Here is a 20,183-nt window from a genome sequence, read left to right as displayed (position 1 = left end):
TGCTCTCTGCAATATTGACTAAGCATTCTACACTGTGTGCCTTTATAGTTCTTCCTTTCTTTTTCCAACAGACAACTGTTAATAAATATACATTTGTGGATAATGAGCATGTTTCATTAATACATCAGCCAAAATGTCTCATACTTTAACAGCATTTGGAACTATTCGTTGAACTGATCTTAATTTACAAACCATAGTTCGAGATGTTATATAGTTTTTCACTCATTTGTTACCAATTCCAGATATTATTCTATATTCTACTGATATAGAAATATTGAAAGTGCTTTCCACAGATGAAAATTTGGTTGTAAGCAATTAATATTCTTTCACTTTTCCAATGACATAATCACGAGAAATGCTTAAAATTATGGTCTAATATGAGATAACACCAAATAATCATTTACAACATCACAAACAAAAAGGTGGAAAAAAACAAAAATATTCTGGCAATTACAAAGAATATATTCAAAACAGTACATTATATATAGCTTAATATATTTCATTAATTTACATTCTATAAAACATAATTACATTATTTACATTTCAAGGCACAAATTTCTAATACAGCGAACATATGAGCAAATCTCTGCACAAGAGCTAAGAACCACAAAATTCTGATCTCTCTCTCTCTCTCTCTCTCTCTCTCTCTCTCTCTCTCTCTCTCTCACACACACACACACACACACACACACACACACAAGATCCTTTCTTACTGTATAATCATACAAGCCATTTTCTTAAGTTTGTAGAATCTGGATATACATATAGATATGGACTGTACATTTGATACATTCAAGAAGATTCACAGCTGTCTTTTTTTTCTCTGTTTTTAAATGTAGAAACAGTAGTTCGCAGTAGCTACAACAACAAGTTTCAGTTATGTACAGACAGTTGTGATTTCGCACTTTGTATGTCTTTTTCCCCTCAAAAACGACATCTATACACATTTCACACACAATGCGTACTATCACTTTGGAACTTCAAACACTTTCCTTGCTAATGTTCTTCAGTTGTTTTCACTATGTCAAGTATACACAAGCAACAAAATGACTATACATAGGAAAATGTCTTTTGCATCATCAGTCTTGTATTATTCAGTGTATGTCTCCATTGCACTTAATATGTCAGTCACATATTGCACACTTAAACAGTGTACGACAACTGTACACTTTATATCACACTTTCCACAAGTTGATTTGGAACAACAGTGTCCAATGTACATTCAGTCACAGTAAGTACATAAAGCACCCGTACTAACAATAAAACGTCAGTGGGAAAAATATCTGTTCCACAGTCCTGTGTAAACAGGCAGGTAGCTTCTACCTCACATTAAATGTTGACTTTTGTTCAAATCTGCTACCAACTGTTTTCTCAACCCATCCTCGGACTGAGGTGATAGAACTAAATATTGAGGGATGGTATCCTCTACCACAGTTGCTATGGTAGCTAAGTACTCCCTGGAGTTCCCATAGGCCTTCTTCACTTATGCACATAAGAGGAGCACCCTCATCATTCTGTAAAAAAAAGCACATACTGAACTTCTTGGAAAAGTGATAAATTAACATGGATAAGCTAAAAGGCAAATGATATGGAATTAATAGATTACTAAGCATAATGTTCCATTGCTGGATACAATGGTGCAACAGGACTCTTGAAGTCTGGAGTGGAGAGGCAGAGGTTTCTAGACCTAACCAAACATGTTTGCTAAGAACACTGAGGATCAACATTTGCATAAAAATTGGGAAACAAAAACAATTAATGGGTGTACAGAAAAGGCAAAGCATCATAATTTGAGCATTACAAGAAACCAACTTGTAAAGGGACACCCTTACAATGATGTGAGGGAGGGGTAGATTACAAACTGTACTAGATGGTTAGAAACAGTCTGAAAAGCTTGAAAGGGCATTGCATGTGTAAATTCAAACAGCCTGCCAGAGACAATTTGTGTCAAATGGCTCTGAGCACTATGGGACTAAACACCTGAGGTCATCAGTCCCCTAGAACTTAGAACTACTTAAACCTAACTACCCTAAGGACATTGCACACATCCATGCCCAGGCAGGATTCGAACCTGCGACCGTAGCGATCGCGCGGTCCTGGACTGAAGCGCCTAGAACCACAATTTGTGTCAATCGTTCTCACGGTGTAAATGATAGTGCACAAGATTGCTCAGACTTGGCTCTGGTTCAATAGTGACTACCACCCCATGTCCAATTTTTGCATCGCTCTCTTGTTCGGTTATAGGAAACCAAATGAAGAACACATTTGGGGACACTGTCTCTGGTGGGCTGCTTGAATTTTCACATACAAAGGCTCGACCGGCTAACTTCAATGCTAATCTTAACAATTATTTCTCAGCACAACCTACCCTGCAACACCATTACAAAAGCTTTTCAGACTGTTTGTGACCAGCTTGTGTATATGATAACTCAGTCTAATCTAAACACCAAGTGGTTTATAAAGGGAAACTGGGCATTAAACAACAGTACTTGGAACTACTTCACTGGCAAACAGAATCAATAATGTCTTACATTTCCAGCTTTACTCATTTTGATCAAGAAACAAAGAATATACTATCATCATGGCCCCATACACATGTGGACAATGACAATAAGAGAAATCCATAAAAAGTGGAAGAATTTTAGGAAGCATTAAAACATGAGTCATCAAAAATAATCCAAAACCATGCGTAACTACCTTCCAGCTCACAAACACACCAATAACAATAGCAAATACCTTATCCATGCCCACAAACTTCAATCTTTTTCTTAAATTACCAAAGAGGAACAAGACTTCATCATCCCCAAACACACATTTAGGCTTGTATCAGCTGTATCTGTTGAGATTCAAATTTTACCACCATTGTAATCTTTGGTGTCTATAGATGTCACCATGCATATGTTTTCAAGTCCAATTTTAGTATTTCTGTGTTATTCTCTGTGCAGTGATGCAGTGAGTTGCAGATAAAGTTGTTCAGTAAATACGTGTCATGACTGTTATGTTCCCAGGTTACGTGATCAGCAAAAATGACATTTTTCGCTTAGACAAAAATTCAGATTCGGGAGCTTAAAAGTGGAAATTAATGAGTTTATTATCAGAATGAATATGGTGCATACGACTGCTGCACATGGACTCCCATTAGAAACACTGTCACTCGTAATTTACAACACATGGAGAATATAAGTCAAAGCACTACTTACCAAAAATGATGATTGAGGAAATGTATCTGGATCCATATTGTGACCTGCAGTGTCTGGTAAAGGAGAACTGTTTGCTGTTGCACAAGTTGCATATAAAGCATGGGAAGCGGCAGACAGGAACATAAAAGCAGACTTGATATATCTGTCAATACCACTGAGCTGATGTAAATAAAGAATTGCACAACGTCACATCAATATGGCTTTACTTTTTATGGTGTTGTATCCTGTGACAGTCTACCACTTCCCAAGGATCTACTCAGAAAGCAACACTGCTCAAATACCTCATTCTTCACAAGATGCCACCCAGTGATGACATGAAACAAAATCTTACTGAATTCTTTGATGCTATGGATAAATTACAAGTAACGGATGTCAACATAAACAGTGATCTATAATCAATAATGCTGCTCTACAGTCTTCCTTATACCTATGACAGTTTTAGATGTGGTGTTGAATCCTGTGGCAGTCTACCAGATGTTGAGATGCTAAAAATAAAAATCTTGGAAGAACACAATGCAAGGATTCAGAATGCTGCGATGTTTATGAAACCAGCAAACAGTTTGTGAACAAGCCAGAAAATGCTGTGAGTGAGTGACAACTTGGAACAAAAATTTAAAAAAGGGAAACTGACATACAAGTGCAACTTTTGTAACAAGAAGGCACACAAAAATGAGTGCATTTTCAAGAAGAAACTAAGTGTGCAAGCTGTAAACAATGTCAATGAAGCCCACTGCTGTTTCTCTATGAATGAGCCTGCTCTGAAGTTTAACAACTCCAAAATTTTTTGGTGCACTGACAATGGTTGGACACACATGCAGAAACACAAAAGAATTTAATGCTTGCAGACAACAGTGCTATGCACGTAAAAAATAAGGGTGATGTTTGCATCACAACTGCAGCCAATTGCGGCAACTCCATAACGCAAAAAAACCTTTTGTGTATGCCTAAACTTGGGCCCAGTCTCATTTCAGTGGCAGAGATTGTGAAAAACAGCCATACAGTGACATTTGAGAAAACTCATGCAGTTGTATGAGATACTAACAATAAAATCAAAGTGAATGCAAACAGAGTTGCTAACTTCTTTTACTTACAAGTAAATGTTCCAAAGGCATGTCTCATTGTTAAACTGAAGGACACGAGAAGTGATATGCAAATCTGGTATACTTGATCAGGCCACTTTAACTCAGGAGGTATGCTCAGAATGCTCAAAAATGAATATATGACAGATTTGAAATTCAGCGACGTTGATGTAACAAGATGTACTAAGTGTCTTAAAGGAAAAAAAATCACATCCACTATCTACACCAAACAAGAAGGGAACTCAAACAAACTTCTGGAATTAATCCACTCTGACGTCTGTTGGCCATTGAGAGAAACATCTGAAGGTGGTGCAAATTTTTTATGATCTTTATATATGACCACAGCAGACGGTGTCAGGTCTATTTCCTTCAGCACAAAGGAGAAGTTGGTAACAAATTTTATTGAATTAAAAAACCTATTGAAAATCAGACTGGGCATAAGATTAAGTCCTTTCAGTCAGAGAATGGTAAGGAGTGTTGCAATGAAAGAATGTACTCCATCCTCAGAAAGGCAAGAATACAGTGGTGTCTAACAGTTCCATATACATCACAGCTGAATGAAAGAACTGCCTGTTAGTTGAAGAGACTCACTGCATGCTGCTCAGGTCATGGTTACCGCCATCATATTGGGCTGAAGCCATCAACACAGCTAACTACATCCAAAATTGTTGCTTAACTAAAATGTTGTCTGATGAAACTCCATATGAGAAGTGATTGAAGAGAAAACCTAGTATGTCTCACCTTCGTACATTTGATCAAAAGGCTGTCATCCTGGATAAATCACCAAACAAAGAAAAGGTCAATTCTAAAGGCAAAGGGGAGATTTTTGTAGACTATACTGAATTTTTAAAAGTCTGTCATGTATGGGCACCTAGAGATCACAGGCTTCAAGTGTGAAGTTTCTGGATCATAACAGTATTCAGCCCAAACAAAATTATCTGCACCTACATCAAACAATGGAAAACCCTGGATGGAATGTAACAATGTAACAGTATTATACGCAATGTGGTTCCAATTGCATGTGTGTGTGTGTTTGTGTGTGTGTGTGTGTGTGTGTGTGTGTGTGTGTGTGTTTATGCTTGAGCTCAGAATGTGTTCTAAGATTCTACAACAAATCTATGTGAAGGACATTGGACAGAAGTTTTGTGGATCATGTCTACTACCCTTCTTGTTGACGGGTATGACCTATGCTTTTTTTTCTCGTTTCAAGAACTGGGCATGTTTATTTGTTTGAGGAATCTATGATAGATTATAGTTTGAAGGGGGTCCAGCTCAGCCACAAATTCAGTATACAATCTGACAGGGATTCTGTCCAGCCCTGGAGCTTTGTTCAGTTTTAACGATTTCAGCAGTTTCTCAATGCCACTGACACTAATACCTATTTCACTCATCTCTTCAGTGGAATAAGAATTAAATTGGAGCAATTCTCCTAGGTTTTCCTTTGTAAAGAAACATTTGAAAACAGAGTTAAGCATTTCAGTTTTTGCATTGCTACATCCATTTTCAGTTCCTTTCTCATTCACTAGGGATGGGACACTAACTTCGATGCCACTAACAGCCTTTACAGATGACCAGAATATCTTTGGGTTTTGTGCAAGATAATTTGACAGCATTCTGCAATGGTAGTCTCTGAAGGCTTCACACATTGCCCTCCTGACAGGCAAATGTGTTTCATTCAGCATGTCTGTATCTATAGTCCTATGCTTTGTTTTACACATACTATGCAGTAGTCCTTGTTTCTTTACAAGTTTCTTTACCATGACTGTATATATGGAGGGTCCTTCCCATTATGAACTGTTTTACTAAGTACATATCTATCCAGTGCATTGCCAACTATTCTTTTAAACTTGAGCCATAGTTTCTCTACATGCTCCTGCCCTGTGTTGAAAGTTTCAGTTTCTCATTGAGATATAACACTGTTGATTTTTTATCTAGTTTACTGAATGTATGGATCTTTTTGATAGTTTTTCTTGTCCTTTGTACTTTGGTAATTATTGTTGCCACAATCACATCATGATCACTGATACTGGTTTTGATGTGGATATCATCAATGAGGTCAGGGCTATTTGTTACCTTTAGAGCCAATACTCCTAATTTCCATCATGAGTAGTGTTCCAAACTATCTGTTCCAGGTAGATTTCAGAGGAAGCATTTAGTAATGTTTCAGGATGTCTTATTATGTTCACCGCTAACAAAATTGTAGTTTTCCCAATTGTTTGTTGGATGATTAAAGTCTCTACCAATGATACAGCATGATTGGGGAACTTGCATACAAGTGAACTGAGGTTTTCTTTAAAGTTTTTGGTTGCACCAGGAGAGAAGTATGGTGGGCAATAAAAGGATACAATTACAATTTTATGACTGTCTTGCCCAAACAGTTTCACTTGCAGCTTCAGTTTCTATCTTGGTGGATCTGAGTTCCCAGCCACTGGAATGATCCAAATGTGACCGCAGAGCCCAGATGACAGACATCAATCATTTGTTCTAACATGTGCACAATTTGCAGTTACTTGCACCCTTTTCCCTCAATGATTGATGGAACAGCCTCTGCAACATGCTGAATGAGGCCCCCAGGCAGATGCACTGAGTGCAACTGGCATCCTTTCTTGTTCCTTGCCGCCATTTACCTAAAGGGTACCATCATTCGCCATATGTTTGAACTACTCATGCTTAACAGACGCGTACCCTATGGCATTTTCCACCTCTTGATGCTGGACACAACAGGTTTCTGCAAAACAAGTGAAGTGAGTCCCACTGGGTCAGTTTCTGTTTAGTGAAAGACAGCACCTCAAACCTATTGCTAAGGGAGAGCAGTATAACACCCTGAGCCCTCTCTGGTTCCCTTTGTCACAATACAGGATGCCTATATCTACCACTGAAACACCACTTGCAGTCAAATGGAGAAGTAATAACAGATCCTGTACTCTCTGCAGAGGAGACAGGATTCACAGGACAGGATAGTACTTGAGGTACCTTTGGTACTAGTACCACCACTATGTGATACCTCTGTTCAGATGAGAGAGATTATCAACAAAGAGGAGGCATCAACATGAATCCCACTGGAGGAGACTTCAATGGTGATACACTGATCCAGAACCATTGTCAGAGGATGAACCATTCCATGGCTCTGAAGAAAATGGGCTTCCAAGCACCACAGACCAAGAATTCAGTCCCAATGATGACTTATCATTTGATGAATTCAATGTGTCCAACACACTCAACAGTCATCTTCAATTCATGGTGCTAACTTCATGTCAAATGCAACAGGGATCAGTGCCGTGATGCAATACATGGTCCTGATCACTGAGACTGGTTTGAGGCTACATACACACAAGGAAAAAAGTTTTGCATCACCCCGCTTCCCAGAACTCCTGAAGACGGACATTGACTGTGGATATTGTATCACAGACACAGTCCCTTTGACTGTTCAGAGATGTAACTAAACACGCCCAAAGATGTAAACAACCGTGCATGAGCAGCACCTATTAGATCGAGGTGGTCCAAGAGACGATCAGTTCCGGTCATTCCACCAGAAAGGTAGTACATGGCTCGTGTTGTCTATAGTTCAACCATGCCTAGAGGGTCAATACCACAGTTTGGTCACATCCTCAATGTTACTTTGTGCCAGGAAGGGCTCTCAACAAGGGAAGTGTCCAGGCATCTCAGAGTGAACCAAAGCAATGTTGTTCGGACATGGAGGAGATACAAGGAGACAGGAACAGTCGATGACATACCTCCCTTAGCCTGCCCTAGGGTGTATAACCACTAACTATGGATTATGGGTCAGAGGAACCCTGACAGCAACCCCACCATGTTGAATAATGCTTTTCATGCAACCACAGGAGATCATGTTATGACTCAAACTGTGTGCAAATAGGCTGCATGATGCGCAACTTCACTTCTGACTTCCATGGCGAGTTCCATCTTTGCAACCACGACACCATGCAGTGTGGTACAGATGGGCCCAACAACATGCCGAATGGACCACTCAGGATTGGCATCACGTTCTCTTCACTGATGAGTCTCGCATATACCTTCAACCAGACAATCATCGGAGATGTGTTTGGATGCAACCCTATCAGACTGAATGCCTCAGACACACTGTCCAGTGAGTGCAGCAAGGTGGAGGTTTCCTGCTCTTTTGGGTTGGCATTATGTTGGGCCAATGTACACCACTGGTGGTCATTGAAGGCGCTGTAATGGCTGTACAGTATGTGAATGCCGTCCTCCGAGCGATAGTGCAGCATATTGGCGAGACATTCATCTTCATGGATGACAATTTGCGCCCCCATCATTCACATCTTGTGAATGACTTCCTTCATGATAATGACATTGCTCAACTAGAGTGGCCAGCATGTTCTCCAGACATGAACCCTATCAAAAATGCCTGGGGTAGATTGAAAAAGGCTGTTTATGGTCGCTGTGACCCACCAACCAGTCTGAAGGATCTATGCCGGATCGCCATTGAGGAGTGGGACAATCTGGATCAACAGTGCCTAGATGAACTTGTGAATATTATGCCACAATGAATACAGGCATGCACCAATGTGAGAGGACGTACTACTGGATATTAGAGGTACTAGTGCGTACAGCAGTCTGGACCACCACCGGCGGAGGTCTCGCTGTAAGGTGGCACAACATGAAATGGGTGGTTTTCATGAACAATAAAAAGAGTGGAAATGATGTTTATGTTGATCTCTATTCCAGTTTTCTGTACAGGTTCTGGAACTCTCTGAAGTGAGGTGATGCAAAACTTTTTTGATGTGTGTATGATGAAATCAGGTCACCAGTGAAAAATGATATCTGGGACATTGTAGACGTATCAACAAATGATAGGATAGTTGACTGTAGGGCTGTTTTGAGGAACAAATATAGAACTGATGGATCTTTGCTGAGGAGGAAAGCATGAGTGGTTGAATGAGAATTCAACTGGAGTTGACTTTGTGGAAACATTCTCCACAGTTGCAGAACAGAATCATTTTGACTACTCATAGCTCTGCCCCTCAAATTTGACTAGCATGTCTCACAGCTTGATATCACCACTGCATTTCTGAATGGTGAAATTGACACAGATTCATGGAACAGCAGGAATCACTGGTCAAATCATTACAAAAGATGAAAGATTTGGGAAAACGTAATCATATAGTCAAGAAAGCAAGTGACATGCTCCGAACACTGAAATCTGGTGGTAAAGTGTGCAAATTTAAAAAAAAAACTATTTATGGACTGCACCAAGCTGGTCGACTGTGATGAGCCATGTTGAATGCAAGCATAACAATAATTGGATTGCAACTCACAAATTCAGATCCACGTTTCTTTGTAGACAGTGTAGGAAATGTCCAGTCTTCCTACTCATTCATGTAGATGATATTATAACTGCTTCAGCAAACCAAGAAAAGACAAAACAAATCAAGAATGAGTTTTCAGCCAGATCTGATGTCAAGGATCTTGGGACAATGACCCACACTACTTGGTAATGGAGATAAAAATATAATTCCATCTGAACAGACTGATGCCAAAACCCAACAGCATCTTTATATTAGACAAAAAATTAAGTCAGAAAACAGAAAAGAATTTGTCAAAAGAACTACCAGTATGTAGAAGCCATAAATGATGAAACTTGACATGTGACACAGTGACAATAAATAGATTAATAGCCTGGGAAAAATGGAGTTTTCATAAAAAATGCTGAGACTTGTACACATTCACAGAGATTAGAAAAGAGACTTCAAAAATTATAATAATAGACAGATGGAAGCACTAGAAGAAAAAAATTTAGTCATTGCAAGAGCTTATAACTTGTGAGAAACCAGCAAAATGAGTACAGTTTGCACAGCCCCACAAGGAGAACTTACATCTAAAACCACCAACTCTGCAGCAAACTGAACACTGTTGTGATGAACTGTAATACAATAATTCATCTGTGAATGTGAGAAGTGCAAAGTACTCAGAAAACTTGCAGCTGTAACCTTACACAGAAATATCAAAGAATGCAGGGAAAAAGGAAGAATACCAAATGACTGGAAACAAGCCCTCATGACACAAAAAAAAACAATGCAGTCCAACAATTACAGAGGCCTCTCCTTACCACCTGTCTCTCACAGAATTCTATCAACAGCACTACCGAACAAGATAAAAAAATGAGCAGAACACAGAATTGGAGAATACTATGCTGGGTTCAGAAAGAAAAGAAAAAGATGTCTAGGACAAATTTTTAACCAGAAAATGTTCTTTAGAAATTGAACAATACATAGCTTCAACACAGCTGTCATTTTGATTGGCTTTAAAAAGCCCTAGAATTCCAGAGATAAAGTTACTCTTCACATTAAAAGAATTTAATATAGATATGACATGCAAGGAAACAAGGTCACAAGAAAATGGGAAAATGATGTAAAAAAGGACTTAGGAATCTACTGGTGACAAGAATAAGTGAGAGGTGAAATGTCTCAGTTTTGCCGCTGCTATTTTAGCAATTCCCAACAACATTTCAAGAGCAAAGATAATGGCAGAAAGTGTTAATGAAACTGCAACTAAAACTGCAAATACGTTATGGAAGACAATATGCTTTGAATTCAAAATTAGTAGAAAAAAAATGAAAGTAACACATATAATGTATCAAGGCGTAGGATGGGGAGGGTTAGCAGAGACAAATTTTGTCATTGAGCTATCCAATGCCAGGTTTTATGCTCACTTTCCAGTATGTGTTTGTACTCGTATTACGTGATACTATTTGTCACATTGTTGTTGGTGTTGTTGTTGTTGTGGTCTTCAGTCCTGAGACTGGGTCTTCAGCCCTGAGACTGGTTTCATGCAGCTCTCCATGCTAATCTATCCTGTGCAAGCTCCTTCATCTCCCAGTACCTACTGCAACCCACAGCTTTCTGAATCTGCTTAGTGTATTCATCTCTTGGTCTCCCTCTACGATTTTTACCCTCCATGCTGCCCTCCAATGCTAAATTTGTGGTCCCTTGATGCCTCAGGACATGTCCTACCAACCGATCCCTTCTTCTAGTCAAGTTGTGCCACAAACTTCTCTTCTCCCCAATCCTATTCAATACCTCCTCATTAGTTACATGTTCTACCCACCTAATCTTCAACATTCTTCTGTAGCACCACATTTCGAAAGCTTCTATTCTCTTCTTGTCCAAACTATTTATTGTCCCTGTTTCACTTCCATACATGGCTACACTCCATACAAATACTTTCAGAAACGACTTCCTGACACTTAAATCAATACTCGATGTTAACAAATTTCTCTTCTTCAGAAATGCTTTCCTTGCCATTGCCAGTCTACATTTTATATCCTCTCTACTTCGACCATCATCAGTTATTTTGCTCCCCAAATAGCAAAACTCCTTTACTACTTTAAGTGTCTCATTTCCTAATCTAATTCCCTCAGCATCACCCGACGTAATTCGACTACATTCCATTATCCTTGTTTTGCTTTTGTTGATGTTCATCTTATATCCCTCCTTTCAAGACACTGTCCATTCCATTCAATTGCTCTTCCAAGTCCTTTGCTGTCTCTTACAGAATTACAATGTCATCGGCGAACCTCAAAGTTTTTATTTCTTCTCCCTGGATTTTAATACCTACTCCAAATTTTTCTTTTGTTTCCTTTACTGCTTGCTCAATATACAGATTGAATAACATTGGGGAGAGGCTACAACCCTGTCTCACTCCCTTCCCAACCACTGCTTCCCTTTCATGCCCATTGACTCTTATAACTGCCATCTGGTTTCTGTACAAATTGTAAATAGCCTTTCGCTCCCTGTATTTTACCCCAGCCACCTTTAGAATTTGAAAGAGAGTATTCCAGTCAACATTGTCAAAAGCTTTCTCTAAGTCTACAAATGCTAGAAACGTAGGTTTGCCTTTCCTTAATCTTTCTTCTAAGATAGGTCGAAAGGTCAGTATTGCCTCACGTGTTCCAACATTTCTACGGAATCCAAACTAATCTTCACCGAGGTCGGCTTGTACCAATTTTTCCATTCGTCTGTAAAGAATTCGCGTTATTATTTTGCAGCTGTGACTTATTAAAGTGATAGTTCGGTAATTTTCACATCTGTCAACACCTGCTTTCTTTGGGGTTGGAATTATTATATTCTTCTTGAAGTCTGAGGGTATTTCGCCTGTCTCATATATCTTGCTCACCAGATGGTAGAGTTTTGTCAGCACTGGCTCTCCCAAGGCCGTCAGTAGTTATAATGGAATGTTGTCTACTCTTGGGGCCTTATTTCGACTCAGGTCTGTCAAACTCTTCACGTAGTATCGTATCTCCCATTTCATCTTCATCTACATAGTCTTCCATTTCCATAATATTGTCCTCAAGTACATCACCCTTGTATATACCCTCTATATACTCCTTCCACCTTTCTGCTTTCCCCTCTTTGCTTAGAACTGGGTTTCCATTGGAGCTCTTGATATTCATACAGGTGGCTCTCTTTTCTCCAAAGGTCTCTTTAATTTTCCTGTAGGTTGTATCTATCTTACCCCTAGTGAGATAAGCCTCCACATGCTTACATTTGTCCTCTAGCCATGCTTGCTTAGCCATTTTGCACTTCCTGTCGATCTCATTTTTGAGATGTTTGTATTCCTTTTTGCCTGCTTCATTTACTGCATTTTTGTATTTTCTCCTTTCATCAATTAAATTCAATATTTCTTCTGTTACCCAAGGATTTCTACTAGCCCTCATCTTTTTACCTACTTGGTCCTCTGCTGCCTTCACTACTTCATCCCTCAGAGCTACCCACTCGTCTTCTACTGTATTTCTTTCCCCCATTCCTGTCAATTGTTCCCTTATGCTCTCCCTGAAACTCTGTACAACCTCCGGTTTAGTCAGTTTATCCAGGCCCCATCTCCTTAAATTCCCACATTTTTGCAATTTCTTCAGTTTTAATCTACAGTTCATAACCAATAGATTGTGGTCAGAGTCCACATCTGCCCCTGGAAATGTCTTACAATTTAAAACCTGGTTTTTGTCACTTAGAAACAATTATTTAATTTTATACAGTTTTGATTTTGTAGAATCATTTATTTTGGGAATATTGTTTTCCACAAGGTGTAAGTATAATATTTTCCAGAAATTGTATCATTTATCTTGGAATAAGGAAAACAGTTGAAAACAAAAGTACAAGATATTTATTCAGTTAATGCAAGGGATTCCAGTACGGTGTGTTAACTTTAAATTGGCCACTCAGTTCCCAAATATTGATAATCCTGAACTGGTAGAATTTCATGTATGTTGGTAGGCTTTAGGTGGTAGTCATTTGCTTTTAGTTGCAGACAACTTTACCCAACTAATAGTAGTGTGTGAGGTAGTCATTGTTGATTGCATTGTTCACTTTATTTCATAGTGCTTCTTTTCTTGGTGATAAGTGTATGTAATTGTTGGAGTTAGGAGCTTTATTAAAATGTCAATACATAAGACAATTTCAGTTTTGATTACAAACAACATTTAAGCAATTTTTATCTCAATGTGTGACTTTTGCTTTTGTGGAAGCATGAACTACAAGTTAAAGTGGCAACACTGCGGGCGGCAGGTGAGGCTCCCCCCCCCCCCCCCCCCCCCCCCACACACACACACAGCTCTCAACCTGTGGTGGTCATGCTTGCACTCTCCACTTCCCACAATACTTACTTAAAGTGATATACTGCAATTGAACTGTGGGAAAAAAGTTGCCTGTTATGCAGAGGTGTGTCTTTGAATGTACTTACATAACAAGGAGACTTTTCAGCATCTGTGAACCCTGCACAAATTTCATTCTCAGTGATGAATCCAGCATAATGTTTTGTAGAATTACATTCCTTCAGATCTATTGTTGGCACTGGTAGATAGTGCAAGTACTGGGTAATATTTATTACTGCAACAGAAAGTAGTTATTTTATGTAAGTAGAAGGAAACATTCTCAGATTGAGGCAAATATAGTTTTCTAAACATTAATTAAGAACTCTCAAGACCAGATAAAATCTAATTCTTGCCAAAAAACATGAAATGTAAACATACCCATACATAAGCTGCACTATATCCTAGGAATGCAGATACAGATACTGAAGTTCAGTTTATAGAGGGAAAACAGTAAAAATGCCTCAGAGGGTAGCCCTGACATTTGTATGACTTCACAAACAACTTACCACCAGGTGATGTATAACCCCATCCTGCTGTGACACAAAGTTGCCGAGGTTCAATCTCCTTGGCAGGTAGACAGGCAGCTCCTACATATCTTGTAAACAACAGTGGCTTTGAGAGCTCCACAAGAGCAATATCATTATTGTACAAAAATTGGTTAAATTTTACTTGTGGGTGGGCCACTATGGAAAGAACTTCTCGAATCTGTGTGTCTGGCTTTTCATTGTCAAACATTGAACCACCAGCAAATGCAGCCCAGTTATCAGGCTTCATATCTTTGTCCCTGAAAAGAAAATATGGATGAAAATCATCAGATAGTTTTTATATTTTTAAGACATACAAAAACAAATGTGTGTACTTATGACTGACCAAGATGTTAAATTTCAGGCAAGAATTTCCTGTTTCCATGCACAATGAAATAATAAATTAGCTTGGGTTTGAGAGAGAGAGAGAGATAAATGGTTGCAATTGCCTATAGCCTTGACTACCACAGTGAGAACAATACAGTATAATGTAACTCATGTTTAACAATGCTGGTCATTATTAATCCTACATTGTTCACATGGATGCCAATAGACACAAGCAGCCAACATGAACTAACAACAATAAAGAAAACCTCAGATGAAAATATGCCTCAAAGCTGAAAAAACTGCACTTCATTTAATTTAATATTCCACTGTTTATCAAGCACATTATAAGGTAAATTGATGACATCTGACTAAACACGTAGAGATTTTAAAGACTCTTCCTCCCACATTCAGAAACTGTAACCTCAATTTTTCAAATTAGATCTGTATAAGGTATATAAATTTCTGTATAATATCAAGTTTTTAAAATAATTGTGGCAATGGAAAATAAATATCTATAATATAAATTAGAGCTATACTGTGTTCATCACAAGATTACACCTGACGTAAACATTACAACCTGTATTCTTCTGTGTTTGCCTGAATCTCATTGGATCTCATTTCACGTGAAGCAGAAGTCAAACAAACTGTATCCAGTACAGTCAAGTATGATCATAAGGATGCATTTTATGTTGTGTTACATGCACACAGACTGAGCGATAATGGGGGACAACAGCTTTACTGGCACATTTAACTTGGACAGCACTGGCCAGCCAGCTGATCCAACTAAGCTTCAGTGATGTGAGTAGTTGCAGTTCAGACTTAAAAAGAGAAGAGTGAAGAAACAGTATAGCTTCGAATGCCATTTAATTTCTTAAAGAGAATGAAATAATATGCAGTAAAACTCTAGCACTACCTCTTGCTTCTTAGGTGACCAAATGGAAGGCATAAAATGCTCTCATTCTCACCTAACATAGCATTCTAATTACAAACATTAGAATATCTTAAACTTTCATTTAACGTAACTCAGTAATAAGGTACCTAATACATAAGTAGGATCTGCTTAAAAGCGTGTAACAACACCAGTGTACATGTGTTCCGGCTTCTGACCAATCATGGAGTTTGTGTTTGTTTACGTCAGGTTCATTCTTATGATGAATAGAGTATAGTCCCCATACATATCTGTACAAATAGGTCAGCACTAGTCATAATTTATTATTGGCGTACTTTGCAGTTGATGCTTCTGCCTATTAGTGTATATCATGATTCATCTCACATTCATGAAGGATATGCATCATAATGGAATTTATGGAACAAAATGTGTGAATGAATGAATGTTGCAGTAAGGAGTAATTCTCTAAAAGAGTAAATATTCTAATTGTTTCAATAACACAGTTCAGCCACACCACATCACATAATTACACATCCTTAACATTTTTCATGTTGTTAAGTTCTGTGACACAGATCAAAAAACAGAATGAAGAATCAAGGCCCAAGCCTGGCACACTTAATATACAATGAACATGTTAAAATAATTTCATAACAATAACGGAAATTACTGGATGGAGTAATATGTAAAATACATTTACTGGACTGACACAGGGAGCACAGTAACACATAACACCAAACAGCATTCACACTATCTTTTGAACACTGGCTCTTTTTGCTGCAATTGGACACACTTTCACATACATAACCACCCAAACATACACACCCATCGCCAAGGTGGGGAGGGGGTAAGGAAGGATGCAGGGAGGAGCTAATAGGAAAGAGGCAGGTCTTTGGACAAATGTTTTTGTAGCTGCACAGTAATGTGGAAAACATATAGAGAGTACAACAAAATGAGATGCAGCATGAGGAAGACGTGGAGAGGGGAACTGAGAGGGGTAAAAATAAAGGGGAGGGGGAAAAGGAGAGAAACGGAGGGGAGAGAGAAGGGTGAGGGGCTGAAAAGGGGGCATGAGAGAGAGTCCACATGGGGGGGGGGGGGGGGGGGAGAGTGGTGGGAGAAAGCAGGGCATGATCTGGATGGAGGAGGAGTGGTATGGATAGAAGAGAGAAGGGTAAAGGCAAGGTGACACATTGGGAAAAAGTTAGTGGAGGTTTTGCCCATGGGAACTGTGAGAGTGCATGGAGTATTCATGAGATAATGCCAATCTGTGCAGTCCAGAGAAACTTGTGCTAGTAGGGAGCATCCGAATGGCCAGCATAGTGAAGCAGCTGTTGAAGTCATCTGTGTCTTGATGTGCTCGGAAACTGGATAGTCGGCAGTTTGCCATGTGCAACATGCATGGTAACTGGATAGTCAAGCTGGCAGTTTGCCACAGGTTGTTGGTGACCATTCATGCAAACAGACAGTTGGTTACTTGTCATGGTCACATAGAATGTTGTACAGCAATTGGAGCATCGCAGATCAATAACATGGCTGCTTTCGCTCATGGCTCAGTCTTATATTGGGTAGGAAATGCCTGTGACTGGACTGCAGTAGGAGGTGGTGGGTGAGTGGGTGTATGGGACAGGTCTTGCAGCTGTCCCAACCAAGAGGAAACAACCTGTGGGTTGTAGTATTGGGAGTAGGATTGGAAAAGGGAATAGGCTATTCTGTGTGTTGGGTGGGCAGTGGAACACTACTTTGGATGATGTGGGTAGTATTTTGAGTAGGATATTCCTCATCTCAGGACACGACATAAAGAAGTCAAAGCTCTGGTGGAAGATGCAGTTGACCTTTCAAGACCAGGGTGACAATGGGTGATCAGAGGGGTGCTGGTCTGTGGCTGGTTAACAGGCTTATTGTTGTCAGAGAAGTAGATGGCATGGGAGACATGTTTGTGGATGGATTGTATAGGATATTGCCTTTTAGTAAAGGTTCTGGTAAGGTTAACTGTATATTTCAATGATTCCTGCTTATCATTGCACATGCGGTGTCCACAGACAGTGAGGCTGTAAGGAAGAGACTTTTTGACGTGGAATGGGTCAAGCTGTCAAAGTGGAGGCACTGCTGGTGGTTGGTGCTCTTGATATGGACATACATATTAATGGAGCCATCTGAGAGGTTAACACCAACACCTAGAAAGGTGGCTTGATGAGTGGAAATGGACCAGGCGAAGCAGGTTTGGGAAAAGGTGCTGAAGTTATGAAGAAAAGATCAAAGGTTTGCCTTACCATGAGTCCAGATCATGAAAATGTCATAGATGAGACTGAACCAGACACGAGGTTTTAGATGTTGACTGGATATGAAGGATTCCTCCAGATGGTCCTTAAATAAGTTATCATAGGATAATGCCATCTGAGTGCCTGTGGCAGTACTGATTTTGTTTGTAGATTTGGCCTTCAAAAGTGAAATAATTCTGGATCGAGATATGGTTGGCTAGGAGGATTAGGAAAGAGGTGGTGGGTTTGGTAGCAGGAGGATGTTGGTGTATAAGGATTTCACTACCACAGAATGAACCAGAATGAACCTCTAACTTCATTGACCAACACCTCCAAACTGTTATCCATAGCCTCCCATCCTACATCCAACACACTGTGTACTTCCTCCACAGTTCCAGTCCTGTTGCCATCAGAATCCTTGGTGGTCACTGTGTATGCAACATCCTTACACACCAACATCCCACATGCTCATGGCCACAATGCTGACTTTCCCAGGGTTCTCTGAATACCAAACCCATTATATCTTTCCTAATCCTCCTAACCAACCACATCCTGACTTATAATTATTTCATATTCAAAGGCCAAATCTAAAAACAAATCCATGGTACTGCCATGGGTACTCACATGGCACCATCGTTTCCCATCTGGAGGAATCCTTCCAATCCAGGCAGCATTGAAAACCTCTTGTGTGGTTTAGATTCAGTGATGACATTTTCATGATCTGGATTCATGGCAAGGACAACCTTTGCTCTTTCCCCCATAATCTCAACAACTATTTCCAAATCTGCTTCATCTGGTCCTTCTCCATCTTAACTCATTGAACCACCTTCCTAGATATTGATCTCGACCTCTCAGATAGCTTCATAAATACATCTGTCCATATCAAGCACACCAACCACCAGTAGTACCTCTATTTTGACAGCTGTGACCCATTCCGTATCAAATAATCTCTTCTTTACAGCCTCACCATCTGTAGAAACTTTATGTGCACTGGAAAGCAGGAGTTGCTGAAATATGCTGATAACATTACGAGAGCCTTTACTGACAGGCTGTATCCTATGTAGCTCATCCACAAACGTGTCTCCCGTGCCATCTGCTCCAGTGAGAATAGTAAACATGTTAACCAGCTACTGACCAGCACTACTCTGATCACCTAGTATCACTCTGGCCTTGAAAAGCTCAACCACACCATCCATCAGGGCTTTGACTGCCCGATGTGGTGTCCTAAGATGAGGAATATCCTGCCCAAAATCTTACCCACATGCTCCAAAGCAGTGTTCTGTTACCAATCCAACTTACAGAATATTATTGTTCAAACCTATTCCAATACTACTTCCACTCCTGCACTCCATGTTTCTTCCCTCGTAGATGGCCTAGGTGCAAGTGCTGTCCTGTACATCCACCCACCACCTCCTAACACAGTCCAGCCACAGGTATTACCTACCCAATAAAACGCAGGGTCAAAAGTGAAAGCAGCCATGCTGTATAGGAGTGCTACTTCTGCAAGTTCTGCAGGAGAGCTTCTGTAAAGTTTGGGAGGTATGAGATGAGATACTGGCAGAATTTAAATTGTGAGGACGGGTTGTGAGTCATGCTTGGGTAGCTCAGATGGTAGAGCTCTTTCCTGCGAAAGGCTAAGGTCTCGAGTTCGAGCCTCAGTCTGGCAAACAATTTTAATCTGCCAGGAAGTTTCATATCAGTGCACACTCCTCTGCCGAGTGAAAATTTCATCCTGGAAACAACAGCAGGCTGTGGCTAAGCCATGGCTCTGCAAGATCCTTTATTCCAGGAGTGCTAGTACTGCAAGGTCTACAAGAGAGCTTCTGTGAAGTTTGGAAGGTAGGAGACTAGATACTGCTGGAGTTAAAGCTGTGAAGATGGGTCATGAGTCGTGCTTGGATAACTAAGATGGTAGAGCACTTGCTCGCAATAGGCAAAGGTCCTGATTTCGAGTCATGTTCTGGCACACAGTTTTAATCTGCCAGGGAGTTTCATATCAGTGCACACTCTGCTGCAGAGTGAAAATTTGATTCTGGTGACATGGAACCATTTGTTTACTTGGTAGAATGATCACCACTGAACTATGGCAAACCACAAACTTGACCATCCAGTTGCCTGACATTCTGCACACCACAGCACAAACAACTTTAACAGCTGCTTCACTTTGCAGACTATTTGGATACTCCCTACCAGCACATGTTTCTCTGAACTACACAGATGGGAATTATCTCTCAAAAACATCCTGCACTCTCACAATTCCCATGGGATAAACCTGCAG

The 20,183-nt window shown here is 39.8% G+C and overlaps 1 protein-coding gene across 1 annotated transcript in view; it reads right to left on the bottom strand.

Annotated features, from left to right (window-relative positions):
* Nucleotides 1-441: 441 nt before the first annotated feature.
* LOC126457280 (mucin-17-like) overlaps nucleotides 442-20,183 on the bottom strand; it is an 89,338-nt gene continuing 69,596 nt past the window's right edge. Inside the window, exons 18-20 of the mRNA XM_050093446.1 lie at nucleotides 14,414-14,691; nucleotides 13,997-14,142; nucleotides 442-1,514 (exon numbers count right to left, since the gene is read on the bottom strand). Coding sequence (XP_049949403.1) covers nucleotides 1,320-1,514; nucleotides 13,997-14,142; nucleotides 14,414-14,691 — 619 coding nt within the window. The 3' untranslated portion in view covers nucleotides 442-1,319. The remainder of the gene's footprint in view (nucleotides 1,515-13,996; nucleotides 14,143-14,413; nucleotides 14,692-20,183) is intronic.

This window comes from Schistocerca serialis, chromosome 2, assembly GCF_023864345.2.
Source record: "Schistocerca serialis cubense isolate TAMUIC-IGC-003099 chromosome 2, iqSchSeri2.2, whole genome shotgun sequence".
NCBI classification, from domain to species: Eukaryota; Metazoa; Arthropoda; class Insecta; order Orthoptera; family Acrididae; genus Schistocerca; species Schistocerca serialis.
Note: the sequence above shows the minus strand (reverse complement) of the source record. Positions and strands in the feature narration are given on the sequence as shown.